At 35.7% G+C, this 25,086-nt stretch overlaps 1 protein-coding gene across 1 annotated transcript in view; it reads left to right on the top strand.

Annotated features, from left to right (window-relative positions):
* The window catches only part of SIPA1L2 (signal induced proliferation associated 1 like 2), a 193,080-nt gene that overhangs the window by 113,192 nt on the left and 54,802 nt on the right, over positions 1-25,086 (top strand). Inside the window, exons 2-4 of the mRNA XM_083361188.1 lie at positions 13,585-15,324; positions 19,071-19,204; positions 24,071-24,259. Coding sequence (XP_083217314.1) covers positions 13,869-15,324; positions 19,071-19,204; positions 24,071-24,259 — 1,779 coding nt within the window. The 5' untranslated portion in view covers positions 13,585-13,868. The remainder of the gene's footprint in view (positions 1-13,584; positions 15,325-19,070; positions 19,205-24,070; positions 24,260-25,086) is intronic.

The raw sequence follows: 25,086 nt of genomic DNA, 5'->3' as shown, positions 1-25,086 counted from the left end.
ATAGATTGGCTACAGATACATGTTATGACATTCGTTGGAAATTGTCTTTTTCATCAAAGAACTGTCACAATTGCTAATTACAGCTAATAAGATCACATTTCCTTCACCTAGAGTTATTTCTGATAGATGGGTGGTCATATATATTTGTTTAACGAACAAATTTTATAAATTAATAGAATTTCCCATCATCACACCAGGCCAAGCCAGTCCAGTCCTGTTTTATCAGAAAAGTTCTCTGAACTTGCTAATGGTTTTGGAAAAGAGGCAAACATGTGGCAAAGCAGCTGTGTAAATGTGGCTTTAGTAAGCTATTTTTTCATTCTTCCTCATGGGAACAGTTTTGAGAGGTTGTAGAAAGTTTTTTTTTAAAAAAACTAAGTTATATTGGGAAAAACAAATGTATTTTCCCCCTGTTGATACGAGGGAGGTGAATTTTAAATCTAAATTGATAAGAGACTTGGATATTCTGACTTGTCTTGCTTCCTGTATACCCTCTTTGGGCTTAACTTCCTTCATTTGTATATTGCATGGAAATATAAACATGGAAAATGAGAAAGAATCCTGGTTAGCTCTATAAATTAGTTAACTGTAATAGACACATATTGAACACTAGCTTGTTTCTCAAAACAGCATCATAACCCAGAATCCAATTTTTTGGAATCGTGCTGGAACCCATCTTGAGGGAACTTCTCTCTGTCTCTAGAATGTGTGAATGAGAGGGAAGTTCTCCAGAGATGGGCTCCAGCATGAGTCCAAAACTTTGGAAGACTAAATCTCTTTTCCTGGTGACTGACTCAAATTGGATCCTGCAACATTATCCTGGGAACACGTATATTTGCCTTCATACATCATAAACTAGGCTTGTTTTTTAGAAAGAAACAACCCATGTAGCATTTTTCTTTGTATTGTCAATTAGCAGAATTCTTACAAATCAAGATACGAAATATTGAAAATACCTGCTTCATTTGTCTATCTCGCTCTGCCCCTTTTTCCTGTCTCTCTTAGCATGATAGGAAACAAAGTGGTTTTCTGTTTTCATTGCTACACAGAGTGTTTGCAGTTGAATTTCCAGCTTGGAAATAAAAATACTTTAGTTAAAGAGAATGTGAAATTGTATTTGCAGGATGCTTGCTGTATGAACGGAAGGAAAGGTTCTTTTACAAAGATCATCTCATTGTACCGAATATATTATTGGCTAAATCAGTGTTAGCTTAGTTTAGTGAAATTAACTGAAAAATAAATATTACATTGGTTTGAAGACAAAGCTTGTAAATTTTAGAATCTTGCCCTCACAAGCAAACATTCGCCAATGTTTAGCAAGTAGTTCTTCAACAAATAGAAGACGTTCAAGTATTTCTTTTAAAACATGTGTCCATTGAATGAATGAACACACACACACATACACACACGCAGTATCTGTCTGTCTGTCTGTCTGTCTTATTTGCTGGGCCTTTGGCAGTGTGGTGATTGAAGTGTGGAGATGGCTAAAGTTCCTTTCAATATGGAAGATTTCTTCCTTTGTATTTACGCCTTCTACTTTCTGATGTATAGCTTTGTACAGTGTTCATGTGTATAGTATAGAGTCATGCTACAAACTAGGCTGAGGATTTATTGCTAGATATACCTCTTTCAAAATCAGCTTTCTATTTTCTTTTTATTAAAGTGTTTTTTCAATCAACTAATTGTGTTCCGTTTTATAATGGATATCTTTGCGTCCATTATTTTTTAGCTTTGTTAGAAAAAGTCATAAAGATTTATTTTTAGATCTGACTTGGCATCTTTTAGATATATCCTCAATTGCCCTCTCCACTCTTCGCTTTATTTGTTCTTTCTTGAGCCTTCTGGACTTTATTTGAAACACAATACTGCAATGTTACTGGGCACCAGCTCTGTTCTGATAGCTTTAATTGTAAACATATTAGAGATGGGAATTATTTAGGTTCCTGAGGAGTCATCTTAACCAGTCCCCCTTCTATCAAAATACAATATCTTCTTATTAAATATTTGAACAACCAGTGGTACAATAAGGCTCATTGTTCTTACAGAAAAGCTCCATTCTATTTAACTGTGGGTGCTACAGCACTTCAAAAGTAGTAGTCAAAATTCCAAATAATTACAGAAAAGGTTCTCAGATTAAAGTAATAACAGCTTCTGTTTTTTCTTTTCCAAAACTCACTATATCCTAGCTGCAACCAGAGATCCCTAAACATGAAAAGCATTCTTAAAACTGAAGATTTAAAGTTGAACATTGCTTGAATGAAATACTTGCTTACAGAAAATGATTACCCTTTTAGGTATCACTACTTTGATACCTTTGGCGTCTAGTCATGCCGGCCACATGACCACAGAGACGTCCTCGGACAAGCGCTGGCTCTTTGGCTTTGAAACGGAGATGAGCACCGGCCCCTAGAGTCAGAAACGACTAGCACGCATGTGCGGGGGAACCTTTACCTTTACCTTACTTTGGAAAGAAGGGATAACAATCTTCAGAAGTAATACAAGATAAAGTCTAGATTATAGATTGTATCTTGGGTTAGAATAGTATGACTAGGTTTGGAGAAAAATGTGTGTTTTGGTTGTGCATGTGCTATAGGTACAAGTAAGGATAATAATTTGCTCTGCCTTATTGAGTATTATATGAAAGTCTTGATTGATTTCTACCCAATATGACTTGAGGCAATGTATAGAGACCTATCCAGTAGTAATTACTGTATATGAAATATTGTAACTTGTAACATAAGAGGAGGGTATGAATTAGCAAATGAAATGGAAGAGAAAAATAAGTTGTGTCTGTGAAACTACAAGAAAAGGAAAGGATGTAATAGGTCTGAATGAAAGTGGTCAGATCTTGTGAAATGGAGCTGGTACACAGAGAGATGAAGATACAGGATTTATTATGAATGAAAGAGTTGGCTTATGTTAGAAAATATGGATTGGTCTAATCCAGGTTGCTGCAAGGACTAGATTACCAACACTAGAATTAGAGATACTGAAACCAGTACTGGTCCATTGCATATACATGTAGTAGGAAGCTTTCAGATGTAATACAGAAGAAAGAGATGTAGAAATTAAACTTTGATTCTACTGTATACAGCTTATCTCTTATACTCTGCATATGTCGGATTGAACAATTTTTCTAATTATTTCATTAAAATAGTTTATCAAGGCTTTTACGATTCTATACTTCCAATATTTCACAGAGAGAAGCCTAATAGCTGTTCTAGATGTAAAGTATAAATCTGAAAAATTGTGCTCAAGGTGGCAAGAACACAGGTATAGAATCAAAGGCCAGATAAAGCCATTATGAGAATACAGTGCAGATATCCTCAAAGTTAAGAAAGAGTTGGCAAAAATTTAGGTAAGGAAAAAGAGCTGATACATAAATATGGTTGGATTCATAGCCATCGTTGTAACAGAAATGTTTGTATCTGCAATAAAAGTTATATATATTTTGAAATGTGACTCTTTAGCTCATAAGCTCATGAGAATATGTTTGTATTCCTAGAGAGACCTTTATTGCTATGCCCAGTTAGTAATAGTTGCATGTTATGCACTAATGAGTGTTGATAATGGAAAAAACAGACATGTTTTGGGAATCGTCTGAATAAATATGAAGGAGAAAAATATTCAGCTAAGGGCATAAATGAATGAGTGGGAATGCAATGAGAAAGCAAAGAAATGACTGGGCCATATGGAAGGTCTAGACAGAAAATTTTTGTAGGTTTTGAATAAACCTATTATGTACGAAATAATAGCGAAATAATGAATATAAATCTAGAAGCATGATTGATTTATGATGAAAGATTGAGAACATTAGTGAGGGATACAAGAATGACGGGTGTTTAATGTAGGACAGACTATTTTATACTAGTGTCAAGAGAGGATTTTGGAGAAAAAGGACATAGAAGAACAGGAAAGGAAAAAATCATAGAATGTGTATAGGGTAAGAAGGCACAGGTTCCATATGAGGCAGATAAAGGATATATTCTTCTAAAGCAGACATGTCAAACTCGCGACATCACGTGACATCGTGCAATGTATCAGGACGGTTTTGCCATTGCCAGCAATGGGGTGGGCGTGGCTTCCAGATGATCCATCCGGCCCATGGGCCGGCAGTTTGATACCTCTGTTCTAAAGGAATAACTGGAAAATAGACTTACGGAAAATATGAAAGCTGTTTGAAAAGAAATAAAAATAATATAATTTACGGAATTGTGAAGACCTATCCTCTCCTCTCCTCTCCTCTCCTCTCCTCTCCTCTCCTCTCCTCTCCTCTCCTCTCCTCTCCTCTCCTCTCCTCTCCTCTCCTCTCCTCTCCTCTCCTGAAGTATGCTGAGTATACTGCATCTCAGTATCTCTTCCCACTATCTAGGAGTAGCCATGACTCCAGGATGTCACAGACTTGGTGTGAGGCAATACCATCCCATCAAGAGACAACATTGGAGATGCCATTTAATCCTAATGAACAAATAATGACACTGTCTTCCTTCTATTCAATTTCACCCTATTTTATCCTATCCAGACCCAACAACTTCCAGACACTGGGCCAAGATTTACAGTTTTTTCCAGTGTAGCTCCTAGTATCCATGTACAGTGTATTAATAGTGTTATACGCCAAATTAAGGAAAGACCTTTCTTCCAGTTTGATAAAGAAGTAAAAAAGCTGGAAGAAAGGTACAAGGCATGAGCTATCCACAAAAGAGCAACTGCTTAGCTGATCTTTCTCCCTTCCGTGCCTGAAATTGCTCACTGGAGTAGGAACAGAACCATCTGCTGAGCAGTGTTTCTATTTTCCAGTCTAAATGGTCCAGGAGATCAGAATGGTCAAAGGTATTAAAAATTGTTGGGAGATCTAAGAGAACCAGGAAGGGTCACTATCGCCATCTAGTTCTCAACACGGATCTTCCACAAGAGTCATCAGAGTCATTTCCATGTTTGAAGCCAGTCAGAAAGAGTTTGGTTTATTCACTTTCTTATGGTAGCTGTATACTATTTTATTTTTTATTTTATTTTTATTTTAATTCCATTTATATCCCGCCCTTCTCCGAAGACTCAGGGCGGCTTACAAGCTTAGCAGTAGCCTTCATTCTATGTATATGCCTGCTTATTAGGGCTTTCACACACACCCCAGTGGCATTATTACAAAGTCAGCTTAATTGCCCCCAACAATCTGGGTCCTCATTTTACCTACCTCAGAAGGATGGAAGGCTGAGTCAACCTTGAGCCTGGTGGGATGCGAACCTGCACTAATTGCAGGCAGCTGGTGTTACTTAAGGAGGCATTAGCCCACTGCTCCACCAAGGCTCTTTAAATACTAGCCACAGTCTTGGTAAATTTCTTTAAGAATATAAGGCTATATACAGGGTAATAGCTGGTAAAAACAGATGGATCAAAAAAAGCACCCACAATCCCTTTCAAGACTGCTGTCAGTATACCTCCTAAAGAAAGGTGGTTACAAGCTCCTAGGTCCAGTCCACCATGCCCTCTATCACAGACATGTCAAACACAAGGCCCAGGGGCCGGATCCGGCCCGCAAAGTGGTTTCATGCAGCCCGCAAAGCCATCCTGGAAACAGTGAGGGAATGGCCCCCACTGCCTTGGCCCTGGCCCAGAGATCCTCCTTCTGCCAGAGACCCTCAGATCTATCCCACTCCTGCCCAGGCCCCCATAGGCACCCTTGATGCGAACGATGTAGAGCTGGCCATGCCCACCCAGTAGGCCATACGCACTCTAGCCACGCCCACCCAGTAGGCCACGCCCACCCAGGCCATACCCACCCGGCCCCCTGAGGGCAACTGCAATGCTGATGCGGCCCTCAATGAAATTGAGTTCGACACCCCTGCTCTATCAGATCTCTTTTTTTTCATATTTTATTTTATTTTCTTATTCTTTACATACATATGTTAATTTTCCAAACAACGTGTGAGCTGAGTTCATAATCCATTAATTCATATACAAATTTCATTTTTTGGTTTTCTTTTCCAACCATTTATAAAATGAGTTCCAGCTTTCATAATATTCTGATTCTTCTTTATCCTTTAATCTCATAGTTAATCTGTCCATTTCTGCGCATTCCAGTATCTTCTTTATTAGTTCTTCTTCTGATGGTACTCGTTCACTTTTCCAGCATTGTGCATAACATATTCTTGCTGCAGTTATAATATGTAAAACCAAGTATGTATTTTGTTTATTAATCTTTCCTGGTAGCATACCGAATAAAAATAATTCAGGATTGAATGTTATATGTTCTCCTAATATATTTTCTAGCCAAGTATGTATTTTCCTCCAATAAGCTTTTACTTTACCACATGTCCACCAAGTATGATAATATGTACCTATGCTACATTTACATTTCCAACGTTTACCTGATACATTTTTAAACATTTTTGCTAATCTAGCTGGAGGTAAATGCCATCTATAAAACATTTTATACAAATTCTCTTTGTATGCAATTGACATTGTCAATTTATAATTTCTCTCCCATAATTTTTGCCATTCTTCTAATTCTATATTATAACCAAAGTTCTCCGCCCATCTTGTCATTGACCCTTTGATTTGTTCACTTTCCATCTCTAAAGTTAACAAAAAATTATACAACTTTTTAATTAGTTTCTCATCAGAAGTTAATAATTTCTTATCAAACACATTTTGTTCTTTATAAAATTCAAATATTTTCATGTCTTTTTCATATCTATTTTGTATTTGTAAATGTACCCACCATGACATGTTGATAACCTGGTGTTCCAATTCTTGCTTTGATTTTAATGTCCCATCAATATTTAAAATATCTTTGTATGTCCACGTTTTTTCAAAATCTAACAAATTTATGTGTGAAAAAGCTTCAATTGTTGATAACCACCCTGGAATTTTTACATATATTTTCATTTTGATTTTTTCCCATACAGTTATCAAAGCATTTCTAATACAGTGATTTTGAAAATATCTATGAATTTTGTTTTTCCCATACCATAGAAACGCGTGCCATCCCAACTGTAAATCGTGTCCCTCCAAACATAACAACCTTTTATTCCTAAGCATTTATCCATTCTTTCACCCATGTCAGTACAGATGCTTGATAATACAAAGTCCACTCAGGTAAACCAAACCCCCCATTTTCTTTAGTATCTTGCAAAGTTTTCTTTTTTATTCTAGCTTTTTCCCCCCTGCCATATAAACTTCAGAATTAAGGAGTCCAACTCTTTAAAAAAATGTCCCCCAAGTTTTATTGGGATTGTCTGGAACAAGAATAAAATCTTAGGCAATACATTCATTTTAATTGTAGCTATCCTTCCTAGTAAAGACAGTTTTAAATTCTTCCATTTTTCCAGGTCTAACTTTTCTATCACAGGGGTGTCAAACTCAATTTCATTGAGGGCCACATCAGCATTGTGGTTGCCCTCAGGGGGCCGGGTGGGCGTGGCCTGGGTGGGCGTGGCTAGAGTGCGTATGGCCTACTGGATAGGCATGGCCAGCTCTACATCATTCGCATCAAGGGTGCCTATGGGGGCCTGGGCAGGAGTGGGACAGATCTGAGGGTCTCTGGCAGAAGGAGGGTCTCTGGGCCAGGGCCATGGCAGTGGGGGCCGTTCCCTCACTGTTTCCAGGATGGCTTTGCGGGCCACATGAAACCACTTTGCGGGCCGCATCCGGCCCCCGGACCTTGTGTTTGACATGTCTGTTCTATCAGATCTCTTAATGAGCAGGGAAAAGGATGATCAAGCCCACAAGTGGCAGGGAACAGCTGAGACAGCTCTCTATCTACTTCCTCAGAGTCCATGGACACTAAAACAGCATGTGCTGTGGGAGGAAGGAGAGTTCAAACGATTGTCTTGTTTATGATCTGATTAAATCATGGTCTATCAGACTCTGATGACTGAACCACATCAAAACACTCATTGGATTCTATCATTTCTGCAAAATAAATTCATATGTCTGACACTGCTCATTCATGTTTAAAGAGGTATCAGAGTTCCAGATCAGTTTTGTATATTTAATATGCTGTTAACATTTCTTTTTTTTTTTTTGATTTTTTATTAAATTTATTATTTAAAAACATTGGACACAGTACCAGCGAGCTGACAAACCTTTTTGTCTACAATGTTTAAATATATATATATATACATGTATATATGTACATCAAAAATACACTTAAATACACTTAGATTACAAATCGGTGAAATACCACAATATTTAAAACAGTGAGCTAGTCTGTAAAACCTAATAGAGACCTTTCTTTTTATCCATCCAAAGATACAATTTGTTCCAAATTCTATAATAGTCTGATTGATCTTTATTCTTTAATTCCAAAGTTAATCTGTCCATTTCAGCGCAATCCCAAATTTTCCTAATAACCTCTTTTTGTCCTGGGATCTCATTCTTTTTCCATTTTTGCGCAAATGATATTCTAGCTGCTGTGATAATATGGATCGTTAAGTATAGCACATCTTTAGGATATTTCTCTTTCGTGATTCCCAACAAGAAAAGTTCTGGACTAAACTCCAGATCTTGTTTCAATATTTCTTTCAGCCAAATCCAAATCATTCTCCAAAATTTTTGTGTTTTACTGCAAGACCACCACGTGTGGAAGTATGTGCCTATCTCTTCAGAACACTTCCAACATTTGGGAGATACTGTTATGTACATTTTTGCTAAGCGGGCTGGGGGGAGATGCCATCGGTAAAACATTTTAAATAAATTTTCTTTATACGATGAGGCCAGTGTTATCCTTTTATTCCTATCCCAAATTGTTTGCCAAGTATCTAGGTCGATGTTATGTCCTAAATTGTTAGCCCAGATCAACATAGGGTCTTTCACTTGCTCTTCAAACAGCTTATATCCCAAAAGTAATTTATAAAAATTCCTTATTTGTTTAGAGTCCGGTCCCAATAATATTTTGTCCAATGCTGTTTCAGAGGTATATATCCCCCATTCATTTTTATCCTTCCTAAATCTCGATTGGATTTGTAAGTAGGCCCACCAATCGAGTTTTATACCTTGTAATTCTAGTTCATTCCTAAGTTTCAATTCCCCCTCCTCATTCAGAATATCCTTGTATGAGATTATGTTACCCAAATCAAACAGATTTGGGTAAACTATCGCTTCAAGGGTGGATAGCCAGACCGGTATTTTGGTGTAATTGTGAGATCTAATTTTTTTCCAAGTATTGAGTAGCGCTTGCCTGATCCGGTGTCTTTGAAAATGCGAGAAAAGACCTTGTTTCTCCGTCCATAGGAAAGCATGCCAGCCATATTGCAAATCGTGACCCTCTAAAGTTAATAGTCTTCTATTTCTCAAGATTACCCATTCTCTAATCCAGCTCAGGGCCGCGGCGTGGTAATATAATTCCCAGTCTGGCAATCCAAAACCCCCATTTTCCTTCGTGTCTTGTAAATATTTCAATTTAATTCTTGGTTTTTTCCCCTGCCAAATAAAATTTAGTGATAATTTATCCAAATTTCGAAAAAATTTAGAGTCGAGTTGAATTGGGATATTCTGAAACAGAAACAGGATTTTAGGCAGAATATTCATCTTAATGACAGCGATTCTTCCCAATAATGAGAGTTTTAGGTTTCCCCATCTTTCCAGGTCACCTTTTATTTGATTCACTACACTATCATAATTATCCTTTTTGAGTGAAGTGCATCTAGCCGTAATGTTAATCCCTAAATATTTTATTTTCTTGACTATTTCTATATCCGTGATTTCGGCCAGATTACCTTTTTGTTTATTGGTCATATTTTTAACAATCATCTTGGTCTTATTTCTATTTATTCGCAGTCCGGCAACCTCACCATATTTAGATAATTCTTCCAATAGCTTTGGTCCCGTCTGACATGGATCCTCCATAATAAAAACTAGATCGTCCGCGAAAGCTTGCAATTTAAAGGTTTCCTTTTTAATGGTTAATCCTTTTATCTTTGGGTCGTTTCTTATAGTTCTCGTTAATACTTCAAGAGTCAATATAAACAGCAACGGTGATAAGGGGCAGCCTTGCCGTGTTCCCTTTTGAATTTGAAACTTGCTAGATGCTTCCCCATTAATAATTATTTTTGCTTCCTGATTGTCATAAATTGCCCTAATTATATTTATAAATTTTTCACCCATATTCATAAAGCTAAGCTGTTGGCACAAAAAAGACCATTTAACATTGTCAAATGCCTTTTGGGCGTCTAAGAAAAGTAATGCCATCTGTTGTTCGCTATGTAATTCATAGTACTCCAATGTATCTAATATTATTCTAATGTTGTGCTTAGTGTGTCTCTTAGCGAGAAAACCATTTTGATCTGCATGTATGAAATCATTCAGAAATCGTTTCAATCGTTCCGCTATAATTGATGTAAATATCTTGTAGTCCGAGTTAAGAAGTGATATGGGTCTGTAATTTTGGATTAATGTATGGTCTGTGTTATCTTTCGGAATAAGGGTTATGTTTGCCTCTAGCCAAGATTTAGGCGTCCTTGCGCCTTCTAATACTGCGTTAAATACCTCCACTAGGGGTTGAGCTAGGATATTTTGTAATTCTTTATAAATCTCTGATGGAAGACCGTCGGGTCCCGATGCTTTATTATTCTTTTGTGCATTAATAGCTTTTATCACCTCAGATAGTCGAATTTCCTCGTTTAACATATTTCTGGTATCTTCTGTGACCTTAGGTAGTTTGGCTCTTTGAAAATATTCCTCCATTTTCTCCACACTTGCCTGGCTATCTTCTTTATATAAACGTTCATAAAATTCCTGGGCTATAATTTTTTTTTTTCCTCCTGGTGGAATATTCTCCCTTCCTCATCTCGTAGTTCGTGAATCCAGTTTTTCCCCTTTTGTTTTCCCAATTTGTATGCGAGCCACCGGCCCGGTTTATTTGCATTTTCAAAAAAATTTTGTTTCGTGTTTCTCAATTGTTGTGCCAATTTCTCTTTGTCTAGAATGTTAAGTTTGTGTTTAATCAGATCCATAGATTGCTTGATATTCTCTTTTTGTGGATCTTGTTGGAGTGTAACTTCTAAGCTCTTATATTCCTCTTCTAATCTTTCCCGTTGTTGTCTTTTCCCCTTATTTTTATATACCATATATGCCCTCGCTACCCCTCTCATCACAGCCTTAGCTGTATCCCAATTGTTTTGTACTGAGGTGTCTATAGCTTTATTTTCCTTAAAGAAAAAACTTAGTTCTCTCTCCATCTTAGATTTGAATTCGTCTTCTTTTAAAATTGCTCTTTGAAGCGTCCATCTGGATATTTTTTTGGAACCTTTCCAGATAAGTTTAATAGGATTGTGATCTGCCCAAGTACCTGTCGCTATATGTACCTCATCTATTTCTGAACTAATTTCTTTCGTCATCCATACCATGTCTATTCTAGACCATGAGTTATGTCGGTTGGAGTAATATGTATATTGTCTAGCCTTACGATTTCTTTCCCTCCAGACATCTTGGATATTTAGTTCCTCAGCCAAGTTAAGAAAAGATCTCGGTAGAGTTCTTCTCTTCTTTTTCCTAAGCGTCTTTCCCATATAATCCAAATTTATATCTAGGATAGCATTAAAATCTCCTATTAAACAAATCTCCTCATAATCAATGCTACATATCTTATTGTGAAGTGTTTTGAAAAAATGTTCTTGGTTATGGTTTGGGGCATATATCTCTACCATCATGACCTTCCTGTGATTTATTATAACCTCGACTATCAGTATTCTACCCTCTTTATCGTTATAAATTAGTTTTGCAGTCAATTTTGGGTTTACATATAGTGCCACTCCTCTCTTTTTCTTGTGTCGGTCTAAGGAAACGAATAGGTTCCCTATTCTTGGTTGTACTAACAAATATTTTTGTTGTTCCTTTATATGGACTTCTTGTATTGCCACGATATCCAATTGTTGGTGAATAAGCCTATTAAAAAATTTCCGCCTTTTCACTGGCGAATTCAATCCATTAATATTCACAGACATAATACTACACTCACCTCCCTTCATCTTACTTATTTCTGGTTTTTGTGGATCTCGTGATTCGGGGCTCTCTCTCTTCCTTGTCTCTAGTTCCATGTTTCTCTGTTAACTCACCGGATTTGTTCCTTCTATCCTCTGTAGCTAAGATCTTCCCATCCATTGCCACACGTATTGTATCTCTTTCTCTTACCTCCCTTCCATCTTGATCTTCTAAATCTACTTCCTCTTGGCTATGGAAGTGGCGTTTGTAAAAATCTTCTGCCTTCTCTATCGTGTCCAGTCTATGCCTTCTATCCTGCCACGTAACAAGAATACCCTCTGGAGTTAGCCATCTAAAGTTTACATTTTCTCTTATTAGTTTGGATGTTAAGAATTGATAGCCGCGTCTCAGATCCCTCATCCTTTTAGGTATCTGTTTAAGGATGGTGATTGGTTGGCCCCGAAATTCTAATGGTTCCTCTCTAGATCTATGCAGAATCTATGCTGTTAACATTTCTTATTGTGGGTGTGAGTATCAGTAAAAACCCTGTCCGCTTTACTAAATATTAGTAGAGCATTATTTTGACCCATGGATTTTATACCTTTTAAAAGAAAATATAGATCATTTCTTAACTATTTTTGCAAATATCAGAACCTTTATATTAGGGCCTGGAGGAAGCTTTAGTTTTGACAGTCTGTTACATGATAATTTAATCAAATCTATTCATGGAATCATTTTTTGCACAAAGTTAACAAATCTATTCCAGTTCTCAGATCAGATCCCTCTGATGATTTATATGGTTTTCATAAATGTGCAGAAAATATTTTAATCAAAATTGATTCAGAAGTGATTCTTCAATCCAGACATTCAAATTAAATTAGATTTTACATTGGAATTAAAGATTAGAATCAGATTTGGCTGGTTTGCACATTTCTATTTTGTACGTGTCTCCCCTTAAGTTTTGTAACATAAAAATGCAAATAAATGTGCTATCATTCTTTAATATATAATTTGATTCAACTTGGAAATGTAATATTATCTGGTCTGAGATATTTTTTCGAAATGTAAGCATGTAAGTAACTGTAATCTGTATTCAAGTTTCAGTAACAGATCTTTTAAAATGTGGAGGTTCTTGTGATCAGAGAAGCTAATGTTAGCTAATAATTTAACATTGCAATGAAGATTGGTAGGAACAGACTGCCAACATTCATTCCCAGGGGATTCTGTGGCAGAATTATTTTACTTTCCTTAGTCTAACTTTAACTCTAGGTAATTTCCAATTAAGATAATAAAGTACAATAATTATACGGTATATTGTAAACAGTGTGCATATAACAAACAGTGTAAATATTAAATATTCATTTTAATAGTTATTAAATATTAAATCTAATACAGAAGGCTCTAAAAACAATCTCCATAAGTTCTCTATATGGAGAAGCCATGCTTTTACAACGTTAGAATATCCTTGCTTGGATGGCTAAGCTCTTCCATTGAAGAGGAGCCGTTACAGAGAGCAGGGAATAGTTGGAGTTTCAAAATTGCCTCAGTAGTTTTATGAAACTGCCTACTGTATTTACACCTAGCAATAATAGAACAGGCTGAATTTAATATAATTATTTACAGTTATTTGCATTTAATTATTTATTTACAATTTTAGGTGGTAAGTATACTTGTAAAGTATATATTTTCAATGTATTCTTTTCAAAACATGTAAATTTATTTTCTTTCTTTTTTTTAATATGGACAGGTACATGGAGTAAATGCGAATCAACTGCAGATTCATTCTTGATCGAAATATATGAAGAATGAGAAATGAATTGCGTAAGGCTACTGTCTGAAACAGCAACAGGATCCAATTTTAGATATATTCTTATTCTATTTATAATGGAAATGTTATAGCAACACCACTGGTCTTGAAGATAAAACATAACGTTCCATTTTCTTTGGATATGTGTGATAAGAAATCTTTACAAGAAGAAAAGCACAAGCCTAGCAGAGGTTCCTCAAAATACAGGGAATCTGTAAGAATTATGCAATCAGATGATTACTTTGCCAGAAAATTTAAGGCTTTGAATGATAATATGGGTCCTCCTATATCTCTAAATACCAGCAACAAAAGTGAAAATATTAACTCAGCCAATGGTACTCCTGCTGTGCCTAAAATGGGAGTCCGAGCCAGAGTATCTGAATGGCCACCTAAGAAAGAGTGTGTCAAGGAACTACCTAATGCTACCTGGGAAGATAGGCCTCAAAGTGAGAGTGGAGGATTAGTAAATGGGGATCAGGATGAAGGACAGCAAAAGGAGCAGCTTGATTTGGAATTTGCAGGACCCAAGTATGCTCTAGGAGACATTTTTATCCATTCTCCACATAGGGGACTTCATCCTATAAGGCAAAGAAGTAATAGTGATGTTACAATCAGTGACATTGACACTGAGGATGTTCTGGACCAGAATGCTGTAAACCCAAATACAGGAGCAGCTCTTCATCGGGAATATGGAAGTACTTCATCAATTGACAGACAAGGCTTGTGTGGAGAGAACTTTTTTGCAATGCTTCGTGGCTATACAGTAGAGAATGTTGAGCATAAAATACATGCACCGTTTGGACTTCCTGAATTTTTCCACGGTGACTCCACAATTTCTCCAAGTCTCCATGCTGCAACTCAGATTTCAAGAGGAGAATTTGTCAGAATTTCTGGACTGGACTACATGGATAGTACCTTGCTTATTGGTAGAGATCAGGAAAAATCTTTCAAATGGAGATTAAAATCAGAATCAGTAGAAACATCTCTTTTTAAAAAACTGAGAACTGCTAAAAGTGAACACGAAGCACTAAAATTCGCATCTGAACTAGAGGATAGTAGATTTGAGAAGAATGTTCATCCTTGGAATTGTCAAAAGTGCTTTGCACACTACGATGTTCAGAGTATTCTGTTTAACATAAATGAAGCAATGGCTACTAAAATTAACGTGGGCAAAAGAAAGAATATAACCACCGGGGCATCAGCTGCATCGCAAACTTCAATGGCAGCAAGTCAGATTGGGAGCTGTGAATCTCCTTTGGGAAGTAAAGAGGACCTAAATTCAAAGGAAAATTTAGATGCCGATGAAGGTGATGGGAAGAGTAATGATTTAGTACTGAATTGTCCTTATTTCAGGAATGAAACTGGTGGGGAAGGTGATAGGAAGATCGCACTCTCTAGAGCAAATTCAGCATCTTTTTCTTCAGGAGATAATTGCTCTTTTGAATCTTCCCTAAGTTCACATTGCACCAATGCCGGTGTTTCTGTCTTAGAAGTACCACGGGAAAATCAACCAATCCACAGAGAGAAAGTAAAGCGTTATGTGATAGAGCACATTGATCTCGGTGCCTATTATTACAGGAAATTCTTCTATGGAAAAGGTGAGTGATTTTCTTCAGCATCTTTATTTTCGAAGTGTTAGTGCTAGGATTTTATGTTCCTTTTAAATAAACTCATTTAGTTACTGGAAATGCATATTGCTTTGCTGGAGTTGGATTTTTGTCTAGTTTTGTTCTTTCTGGTTATTACAGAAAACCATAATTAGAATTATTTTTATGACATGAACAATGTTCTTTAGACTATAAGCCATACTATTTCAAAGGAGATCTTGAAATCTTGACTTTCTTTGTGAAATTCAGGAATTTAAAAAATTCTGTGATATTCTCAATTAATCTTCTCAGGGCTGAACTTGCTTAATTCCCTCTTAATTTTGGTGCCAAAAGCTCGGCAAAATAATTGAAGTAGAGTTTAACCAATTTAGAAAAAATATCACCTAAATTATTGTTATCTTTTTTCTGGTAATTTTATGCTGCTGAATATTATTTAATTTCTGATCAATTAAAAATCCCAAAAACCTCTTCATATATACTATTGCCAAATTAGTTAATTCTGTTGATGAGCATTGCTAGAAGGTGGTTTTCAAACCAGTTCTGAAACCATCTAATGGCAGGGCTGTTTTAATTAGTTTGCTAATCTAATGGCTACAGTCTTTCTTCTCAACATGTAAATAGACACATATTGTGTCTACAGCATTTTCACAGTCCACTAACAAAGTTTACCAGTTTAAAAAATGAGATAAGAGTACGTAGTCATTATTTATTCTTGATCCATCAGTGGTGATTTTTAACACTGCATTGTTTCCAAATAGTTTAATAATTTTGTCTAGAATTTTCCAGATTTTGAGTACTATATTTTAGTTTTCTGATTCTTCTCCTTTGATTAAAGATAGAGGCTGCCATTTGACCTCCTTCATGCATCTGATATTTCAGCTGTTATCCACAAAGCAAAATACCTGGTTGAAATAAAGCAGCATGTTTTGATACTTTTATTAGTGGCACTGTAGTAGAATGCTTTCCAATTTGCTGCCTTGAATTGCATTGCTTCTATGATTAGGCTCGAGGTAACTCTGTGAAATGAAGTGGTGCCACTTTGCAAAAAGCCAATTTACCATGTTTTCATCATCCTCAAATAAATAAAACTTGCTGGTCACATTTACTAGCAGAACACAAGGCTCTTGTTGGAGAAGATGAAGCCAAGTAGTTTTGCTTTTTCCATGTTACCTGGTAGTATTTTACAATTTCGCTGAGCAGCTGTTGTATTAATCTTTTTTTATTTGAACATATTTAAATATGTCCATATTGTTTATATTAACAGCTTTCTGAGCTTTAGCATTCCAGTCTCAATTTTTCCATCCATCCATCCATCCATCCATCCATCTTCTTTACTACCCATCTCACCTAAGTGACTAGTAACTTGTCCCTCCTTCCACAATAGTATGTGTCCTTTTATTATTATTATTCTCAGATCATTGCAAGCCTTTTGAACAGTCACATCAATTTCTTCTTTTTCTTGACATTGTACTTGTTTGGGGCCATACTATTAGTATCTGTTTTTAATTTATATTACGTACCCAGTGATACATAAAACATGTGCACTACTTTTCAAGTTTATTAATTTTCTAAAATATTTTGTCTTATGTGCTATGTTTGAATGTATGACTAGAAACATTGTGAAATCCATTTAAGTCTATCTTCAGAAAGAAACTCTTCTGACTGCAGAAGTGGTAGATACTTAAACTAATTTTTGAAAAATAGTTTTGTTTTCCAAATACGTAAAGATTCTTAATATTGTTCTAAATGAAACATTATTAAATAAACAGGCATGTTGGTTCCCAATATTGCACTTGTGTTCCAGATGCATACTTTTTAGTATTGAAAGTTAGACATTTACTTACGTGGAGTAAATAGGCACTGTGATTATGACAGTGTATCATATGGGTAAAACCTGCCATTTTTGTAGAAAATGAATATTCTAACTTCCAAGAGGAATTTCATGGTGTGAACAGTCCCTCCCCCCTTAGATGGAGCAGTTCCCCCTTCGATAGAAAACACTCACAATTTATTCCTGGAATAAAGAATATAGACAAATTATTATGAACGGGGAAGGGATCAGTGAGGATATTTTTTTAAAGGTGGGAGAACATGCTTGAGAGAATGATAGAGTTTACAGAAAAAGATTTTGTTCCTTCCCTGCATATCTAGGTTAATGGGTTGAATGAGTAATTGAGGGAGAGAGGGAGAATTCGTGTAGAGAACAATTATGTTTTAGTGCACTCATATCAAACTTTGAATCAGTGGGCTCCAATTTTATATAGTCTTTGAATCTGGAAGTCAAAGCCCTGTTGAATCATAACACTAAATGGATTTTTATAAGTTGGCATAATTTTCATTAGCCTTACATAAAGAGAAGAAGTATTCCTAGAATAAATTGCATGACAATTAACTTTGCAAAGCTTCCAAAAGAGGTGCTTTATTTGTTTAAAATTTTTTATGATTGCCTGCCTTAATTAATATAAATCAACTAATGTAATGTGATGAATAAAATGACAAAAAAAAACAAAAAAAAAGAAACAATAAAAAAATTGAATTCTCCTTTAAACATTTTTCTAGCAGATATAATGCTGGCTTTTCTAATACCCTGTCCACAATGGTGGGAAAAACCGTATCTTCAAGTCCTTTGAAAGATCAACAGTTTGACATCAGGGTCACAAAACCATAAAAAAATAGGTCAAAATGTTGATTCTTCCAAGTAAATTTCTTTATTGTTCCATACCTAAAGAAGAATCTTACCAAACTGAAGCACTCTATTATCTACGTCAAGCATATATTCTGAAAACTATTATGGAGGGACTCTTTCACTCTCTTTCTGTCACATAAACTATCTGAATTGAGGTGTCTTCTTTCTGTGGAATGCACCTCCTTCCTCCTGGGAATGCAAATGACTACATTCCATCACACACTCCCAACATCAGCAAATTTAGAAGTGAGAAGCTACAGGTTCAATAACAAAACTAACAATCTCCTGATCCTAAACATATAGTGCCATGGTTCTCCAACATGGTGACTTTCAGGATTTTTGAGCTACAGCTCCTATCATGCTTAGCCATCTAGCCGTTGGCTAAATCACGTTAGGAATTTACATTGGGAGACTACTAGATGAGGTTGTGTGTCCTACTATCAGTGATTACCTTGCTTTGCGTGATGTTGATAAGCAAATTGTTAATAATGAAGCATATTTGATATGCTTTAATACACTTTAATAATACAAGTATTAATGAAGAATACATGTAAAAATCTATCTTCTTTACTGTAGATACAATCCAAGAAGTACATTTTAATAGTATTGGCTTCTTGTGGATAATTAATTCTTATGCTGTTGACGTTAATGGCATTTAAAATATGTTTACATGTATTGAATTTTGCCTATTGTGAATTGAAGATAATATCTTTTCTTTTTTCTTTTAAAGGGGTATTTCCCAATATAAGTTAAACTGATTTTAGAATAATATAGATTACTGGAATATCTAAATTAAGAATATCAGGCAAAAATATGATCTTAGTCATTAATTTGTTAATCAGTATTTAGCTGAAAATAGTATTGTGTAGATGTTCTCAATTTTCATCATGCTTTTAGGTATAAAATTTGTCATAAAAATAAAGTTGGTATTAGTAATAGAAGAGCATAAGGAAGGATAATCTAATATCAACCAGTGATTTTCATTTGTGATATAAAGAGGAATCTGTCAGACTAATGTTTCATTATTATTTTATCTATGTCTACATTACAGAACATCAAAACTACTTTGGAATAGATGAAAATTTAGGACCTGTGGCAGTTAGCATCCGAAGGGAGAAGTTTGAAGAAGGAAAAGAAAAAGACGGTTCACAATTCAACCATCGTATAGTGTTCAGAACAAGTGAGGTAGGCTTTCCACAGTGCTTCAGAATTGAGATGTAAAAGAGAAACAGATTTTTATAGAACTTTTTATTGTGTATTTACTTTATATTCCTTCATATAGAGTGTATGGTTCCACATGTAGATAACTGGATTAATTAAATAGGTTCTCTGAATTTTTTCCAACAGCCATGATCTATGATGGCTGGGGAAAGTATCATTACATTGGCTTTATCTTGTCTTTCTGCACATTAATTCCCAAGGATGGTTGGAAATACTAATCTGTGTACAAACATAGTATTCTATTAACATGCCTTCATGCTTATTTCATAGATTAATTAGAGTGAAACCCTCATTTGGAAAAAATGCCAGTCCAGGTTTATTAATTAAAAAGATCTGAGGAATGCAGCTGTTTCAGATAAAACCATAAAATATTTTCTTGCTTGCTTGGTATTTTAGTGTAAAGGAACCATCCATGTTTGCTACATCTTGTTTTGTATTTTGTATTGTGTATTTTGCATTTTTGCATCTTGAGCAGATGGGTAAGATTTTTTTTTATTTTTTTTGCTGCTTTTAAATATGATGCAGGTCTTTTCTTTCAATAATTAGGCCATCCCCTTAGCATTCTGAGTAATCTTTTCTGCTCAGGTTAGGCTTCTGATCATAATGTAGATAATGGACTCCTATCTAAGATGGCGGCGCCTGGAATGGCTGCGGCTGCATTGGCTCTTGAAGGCGAATAGTTTTGGGAGGGATAGTAAGCGCTATAGGCCACATGATCAGGAAGATTTTAATGTGTTTGAGCAACATGGTGGAACTAAGGTAACATACGACATACGACTGACAATCTTTGCTGGCCTGGCGAGTTTCTAGTTGTTTTGGAACTGTTGGTGAGACCGTTAAAAGTCGTTGGCGCTGTTTGAATTTGTTCTACCAGCAGCAAGATCTGACTGCTGGCCCAGTGATGGATTCTATTGCAAATCAGGGCTGTTTCCAGAGGAGGCAGAGGAGGAGAGGACCTGGAGCTTATGGAGTGAAGGAACTGGATGAGGCTGTCAGCAGGTCCAGAGGAAGAGAGAGAGGCTTTTGGAGGAGTTTTTTATTTTTTTTATTTTAATTCCATTTATATCCCGCCCTTCTCCGAAGACTCAGGGCGGCTTACAAACTTAGCAGTAGCCTTCATTCTATGTATATGCCTGCTTATTAGGGCTTTCACACACACCCCAAGCGGCATTATTACAAAGTCAGCTTAATTGCCCCCAACAATCTGGGTCCTCATTTTACCTACCTCGGAAGGATGGAAGGCTGAGTCAACCTTGGTGTTGGAGTTGGTGGCGGCGGCAGCGTGCTCCAGGGGCGAAAAGAAGCAAGGCCTCTTTAAGGAAAAGGTGGAAGAGTCAGGATCAGAAAAAGGAAAGAAGGTGAGGTTGTCAGAATACAAGTGAATTTGAGGGCTAATCCACATGGAGCCCCATTTCCATCTGTCCTGTTTGCCATCGTTCACTCCCTAGAGACTAAAATGGACAATGTGAAATTTGAGCGGGCCCCGAACAAGGAGTATATATCGGAGGTGGTGACCCTTTGAGAGCTGTATGCAACAAAATTTCATTTTGATGTATGCCGATTGGTGTACATTCAAAGTGTCAATAAAGTTATCATCATCATCATCATCTGTCCACACTTCGGAGATACCTATAGAAGGCAGGATATGGAGAACTGCTGTCAAACAACTCAGTGAAAGCAAATGAACTCTAATCAATTATCTTTCAAATAAACTTATCTGATACACATTATTTGAATATTTTAGAATGCAGAGACAAATGTACATGTGTGTATTTCCATGTGCGAATGCTCTTAATATATTTCATCACATCAGCTTTCATTGCACAGTTTAGCATGCAAGATAACAATGGCCTTGTTCATTCTATTCCTTGTCATGCATTTGCTCATTTAATACTGATCTTCTGTACTCAGCTTTTATTATTATCTTTTACCATTCAAATAAAATTGAGTAAACAAGTAAGCCACTTTATGTACTGTTGTGCATGAGATGTTTCTATCAATTTCAGGTTTTCATACTTTAGTGGAGTGTTAGTTACACTTTATAATGCAATCATATAAGCATGTATATACATCTTACTTGGAAAAGATTACGTACCCTGTTTTTAATAGCACTTATTTGGACTTTTCCCACAATAGTATGTTTAAATATTTTGAAAATAAATTCAAAGATGGAATGTAATGGTTCTTAAAGTACCAAAACATACTAGAACCTAGTAGTTCCTAATTCAGAAATTAGTTTCCCCCCTCAGTTTTAGCAACTAAGGGAAAGAGCTGTAGGGAATAGTTAACTTTTTCCAAACACAAACAGATGGAGAAAATAGAATCAGCAAATATGCAGAAGCTAAGTATAACTGTAAAGAGGATTATAGAACTATAAACAGACTTGGGAAGAGCATTTGGAAGAAGAACTGACTTGGAAAAAATTAAGAGAGGGAAGTAAGTGAAGGATGCCAATTTCTATTTTTAAATACAATATTGTTTAATATCAATTTATTTATAGAGTTTAAAAACGGACCTGGGTGTTTTATTAAAGTTAAAAGGAAGGGTATTTGAAATACCGCTTTTTAAAATTGTATGCATTTCTTAAAAAGTAAGATTTGCTTTTTAAATGTGGCTATTGAAAATTTCAGATTTATCATAGGCCTCATGAAGAGTCTTTGTAAAATATACTGTAAGGCCCTGAGTAAGTATGCTGGCTATTACACAGAGGTATATTTCTAGGAAAACATCAGGAAAGTGAAATGAAATAAAATCAAGGTTGACAACATTAGACCTTAAAGAGAATTATTTTTCATTCTGGAAATGAACCGGTCAACTTCTAAGCTAAGTCTAGTTATTTATTCTGTCCTTTCCAAATGCTCCTCTTTTAGTTATCAGAATGAAGCTTTCTTGTGCCAGCCCCACTCGCCCATCATTATCATAACTACTCCCCTAACAGATCATTTTTAGAAGTGAGACATAACTCTGCCAAAGCCCTACTTGGTATGGAAATTTGGACAGAAATTTGCTCTTTTCTCACAATGTTAGAATTCAAGAGTCATCTATTGAAGCAAATTCAGAGAGATTCAGGCCTCATAAAACGATTTTATTTTGGATATTATACAAATAATAGTTAAACCATACAGTTCCCTGTCTTGAAAATAATACATCAGTTTAGACAACCTGGACAAATCCATGGAGGATACCAATGCTTATATCTGCTTACAATCATCTGAATGAAGTAGCACAGTAGCTTCTAGGAAGATCTGTTATCTTCTTGTTCATGTCTGAACTTGTTGAATGAATCTAATTGACTATTGTCCATCACCAGTCAGTGTGAATTAACAGAGCATTTCTTATGTTCTTATGAGGCCCCAATTACAATCAAGATCCCTCTTGGACTTCTTAAGTGATAGTATATCATCAACAATTTTCTTAATGATTGCAGTGGTTTATAAATGGGTTTAAAGTAAATAAAATCTACCTCCTTTATTCCACAAAGCTCTCCATAGAAGATCCTGCTTATTCTCTACATCATATCCTGCAGCAAGTCAAAGTCTAAATCTTGTAGCAAAATACTGTTATGCTTCAAGACTTGCAGAATATCAAAAATATGTACCTTTGAATCTGTATGATCATTAACTATATTTTATGTAATACACATGTTTGAGATAGTGAGACAAACTAATTGATCCAATAGATCGTATCTGCTTGTCTCATAAATTCATTGGCAATACCACTGTTGAATCCAAGTACATATCATGAAAGACAAAGGATATTGAGGCAGAAATATTGCAGGGAAGACTTGGAAATTAAAGTTTTAATCATTTTCATCTAGGAGGTTGGAGATCAAGAATTTAATTCTTTGAATAATCTCTTGATTGTTAATCCAAAAGTGTCACACCATAACTATAAGCAATTGTAGTGCAATGCAAACAAAAGTTCTGGAATCTCTTTATTAATAGATTCTCTTTTGCCCTGACTCACTTTGGAAATTACATAAATTTAAATTTCAGGCCATATCAGAGATAAATTTTCAAGCAGGCTTCTGTAGAAAGTATGCCAATAAAATTTATGCAATTTATTTAAAATGGAGTGGAAAGTTTCTGGTCCTCCAGATTTGAACCACAACTCCTAATATCCCTGATTAATGCTCACAGTGCCTGAATGTGGAGAAAGTTGAAAGTCGGTAGCACCTAGAGAGCTACAGCTTCCCTGCTTTATTCAGGGAACTGAGTAAAACATGATGGCATAATAATTTAAATATGAAAGTGATGCTGCTGAAAATATGCTCTCTTCCCCAGTATATTTCACAATGGAAAAGTTAACAAAAAGTAGTAAATACAAGTACAGAATTGATTTAGGCAATTGAATCATACTGTATATATTTTATCTTTTAAAAATACCATATATATTTTGTTTGAATCAATGGCTTTCTGCCAAGGAGCCATGGTGGTGCAGTGATTAGAATGCAGTATTGCAGGCAAACTCTGCCTACAGCCAGAAGTTTGATCCTGACTGGCTTAAGGTTGTCTCAGTCTTCCATTCTTCTGAGGACCCAGATTGTTGAGGGCAATTTATTGACTCTGTGAACTGCTTACAGAGGATTTTAAAGCACTATGGAATGGTATATTGTTAAGAGGGATGGGTGGAGGTTAAGATATGTAATTGTGGCTTTGAATGTGGACTGCACACATGCATCACAGTGCCATGGTCACTATTGATTTGGTCCCCTACAAATGCCACTGATTTGAACTGGTTTCACATCATGAATTAAGCATCAGTGTGTCCACATTGTTAGTTGCTGAAGACTGACTAAACAGATTGAAATATATTTTCTTGTTATTATAGCTTACAACACTGCGAGGAGCCATTTCAGAAGATGCCATTCCCTCTACTGCTAGACACGGCACAGCACGAGGCTTACCTCTTAAGGAAGTACTGGGATATGTAATACCAGAACTGAATATTCAGTGCCTGAGACAAGCTTCCAACTCACCCAAAGTGTCTGAACAGTTGCTTAAGCTGGATGAACAAGGGGTAGATATTGTTTTTTTTAACATTAGTATACCAATGTGTTATTTCCTTTTCATAAATTGAGATTTGAGAATCTGATCTTACCTGTTTGAGGAACCACAGATTTTCACTGCGATGACTTCTCTTAGGTTAAATAACAGAGTAGAAAGAGGATTTTTGCATTAATAGTCATGCAAGCAGATTCAAAAAGTATTGCGTTAAGAGCATCAAATTACATAAAAGGAGAAAATTATTGTCTTGCTAGTCTTTCACCTTTTCCAATTTTCCTTTTCTAATTATAATTAGCGCATTTTATTCACAATACTAATCTTCCTACTGATGTGGGAAATTTGATGGCTCAAACAACTGAAATTCTTAATTGGGACTATAACAAGTTAACACTGCATGAGCAATGAAATGAATATATACTTTAAATTCAGAGTGAATAAAGGTGAGATTATCTGGTTTAATGCAGCAAATCTGACTTTCTGCAACATTAAAAGGCATATTTATTTGAAGTAAACTGTATATAAATAGTGTGTGTGTGTATGTGTTTGTGTTTATATGTGTGTGTGTGTGTGTGTGGAAAAAATGAAACACTACTGTTTTAATTATCTTTGTTCATTGGTAGAACATTTATTTAGTCATCTAAATTGTATCAATTTTGTAAAGATGCTCATGTATAAAGGACATATCTTTTCCAGGCTGAGGTATTTTGCTGTGATTTTAAGGCCAGAATAAAATTACATTTGATTTAATTTCATTTAAGTTTAGTTAAAATTGAATGTAGTTAGTATGCTCATAAAAGAACTAATGTTTGAACATTGGAATCATACAATGGTGACAAATTA

The sequence above is a fragment of the Vipera ursinii genome, assembly GCF_947247035.1.
Source record: "Vipera ursinii genome assembly, chromosome: 1".
Lineage (NCBI taxonomy): Eukaryota > Metazoa > Chordata > Lepidosauria > Squamata > Viperidae > Vipera > Vipera ursinii.
Note: the sequence above shows the minus strand (reverse complement) of the source record. Positions and strands in the feature narration are given on the sequence as shown.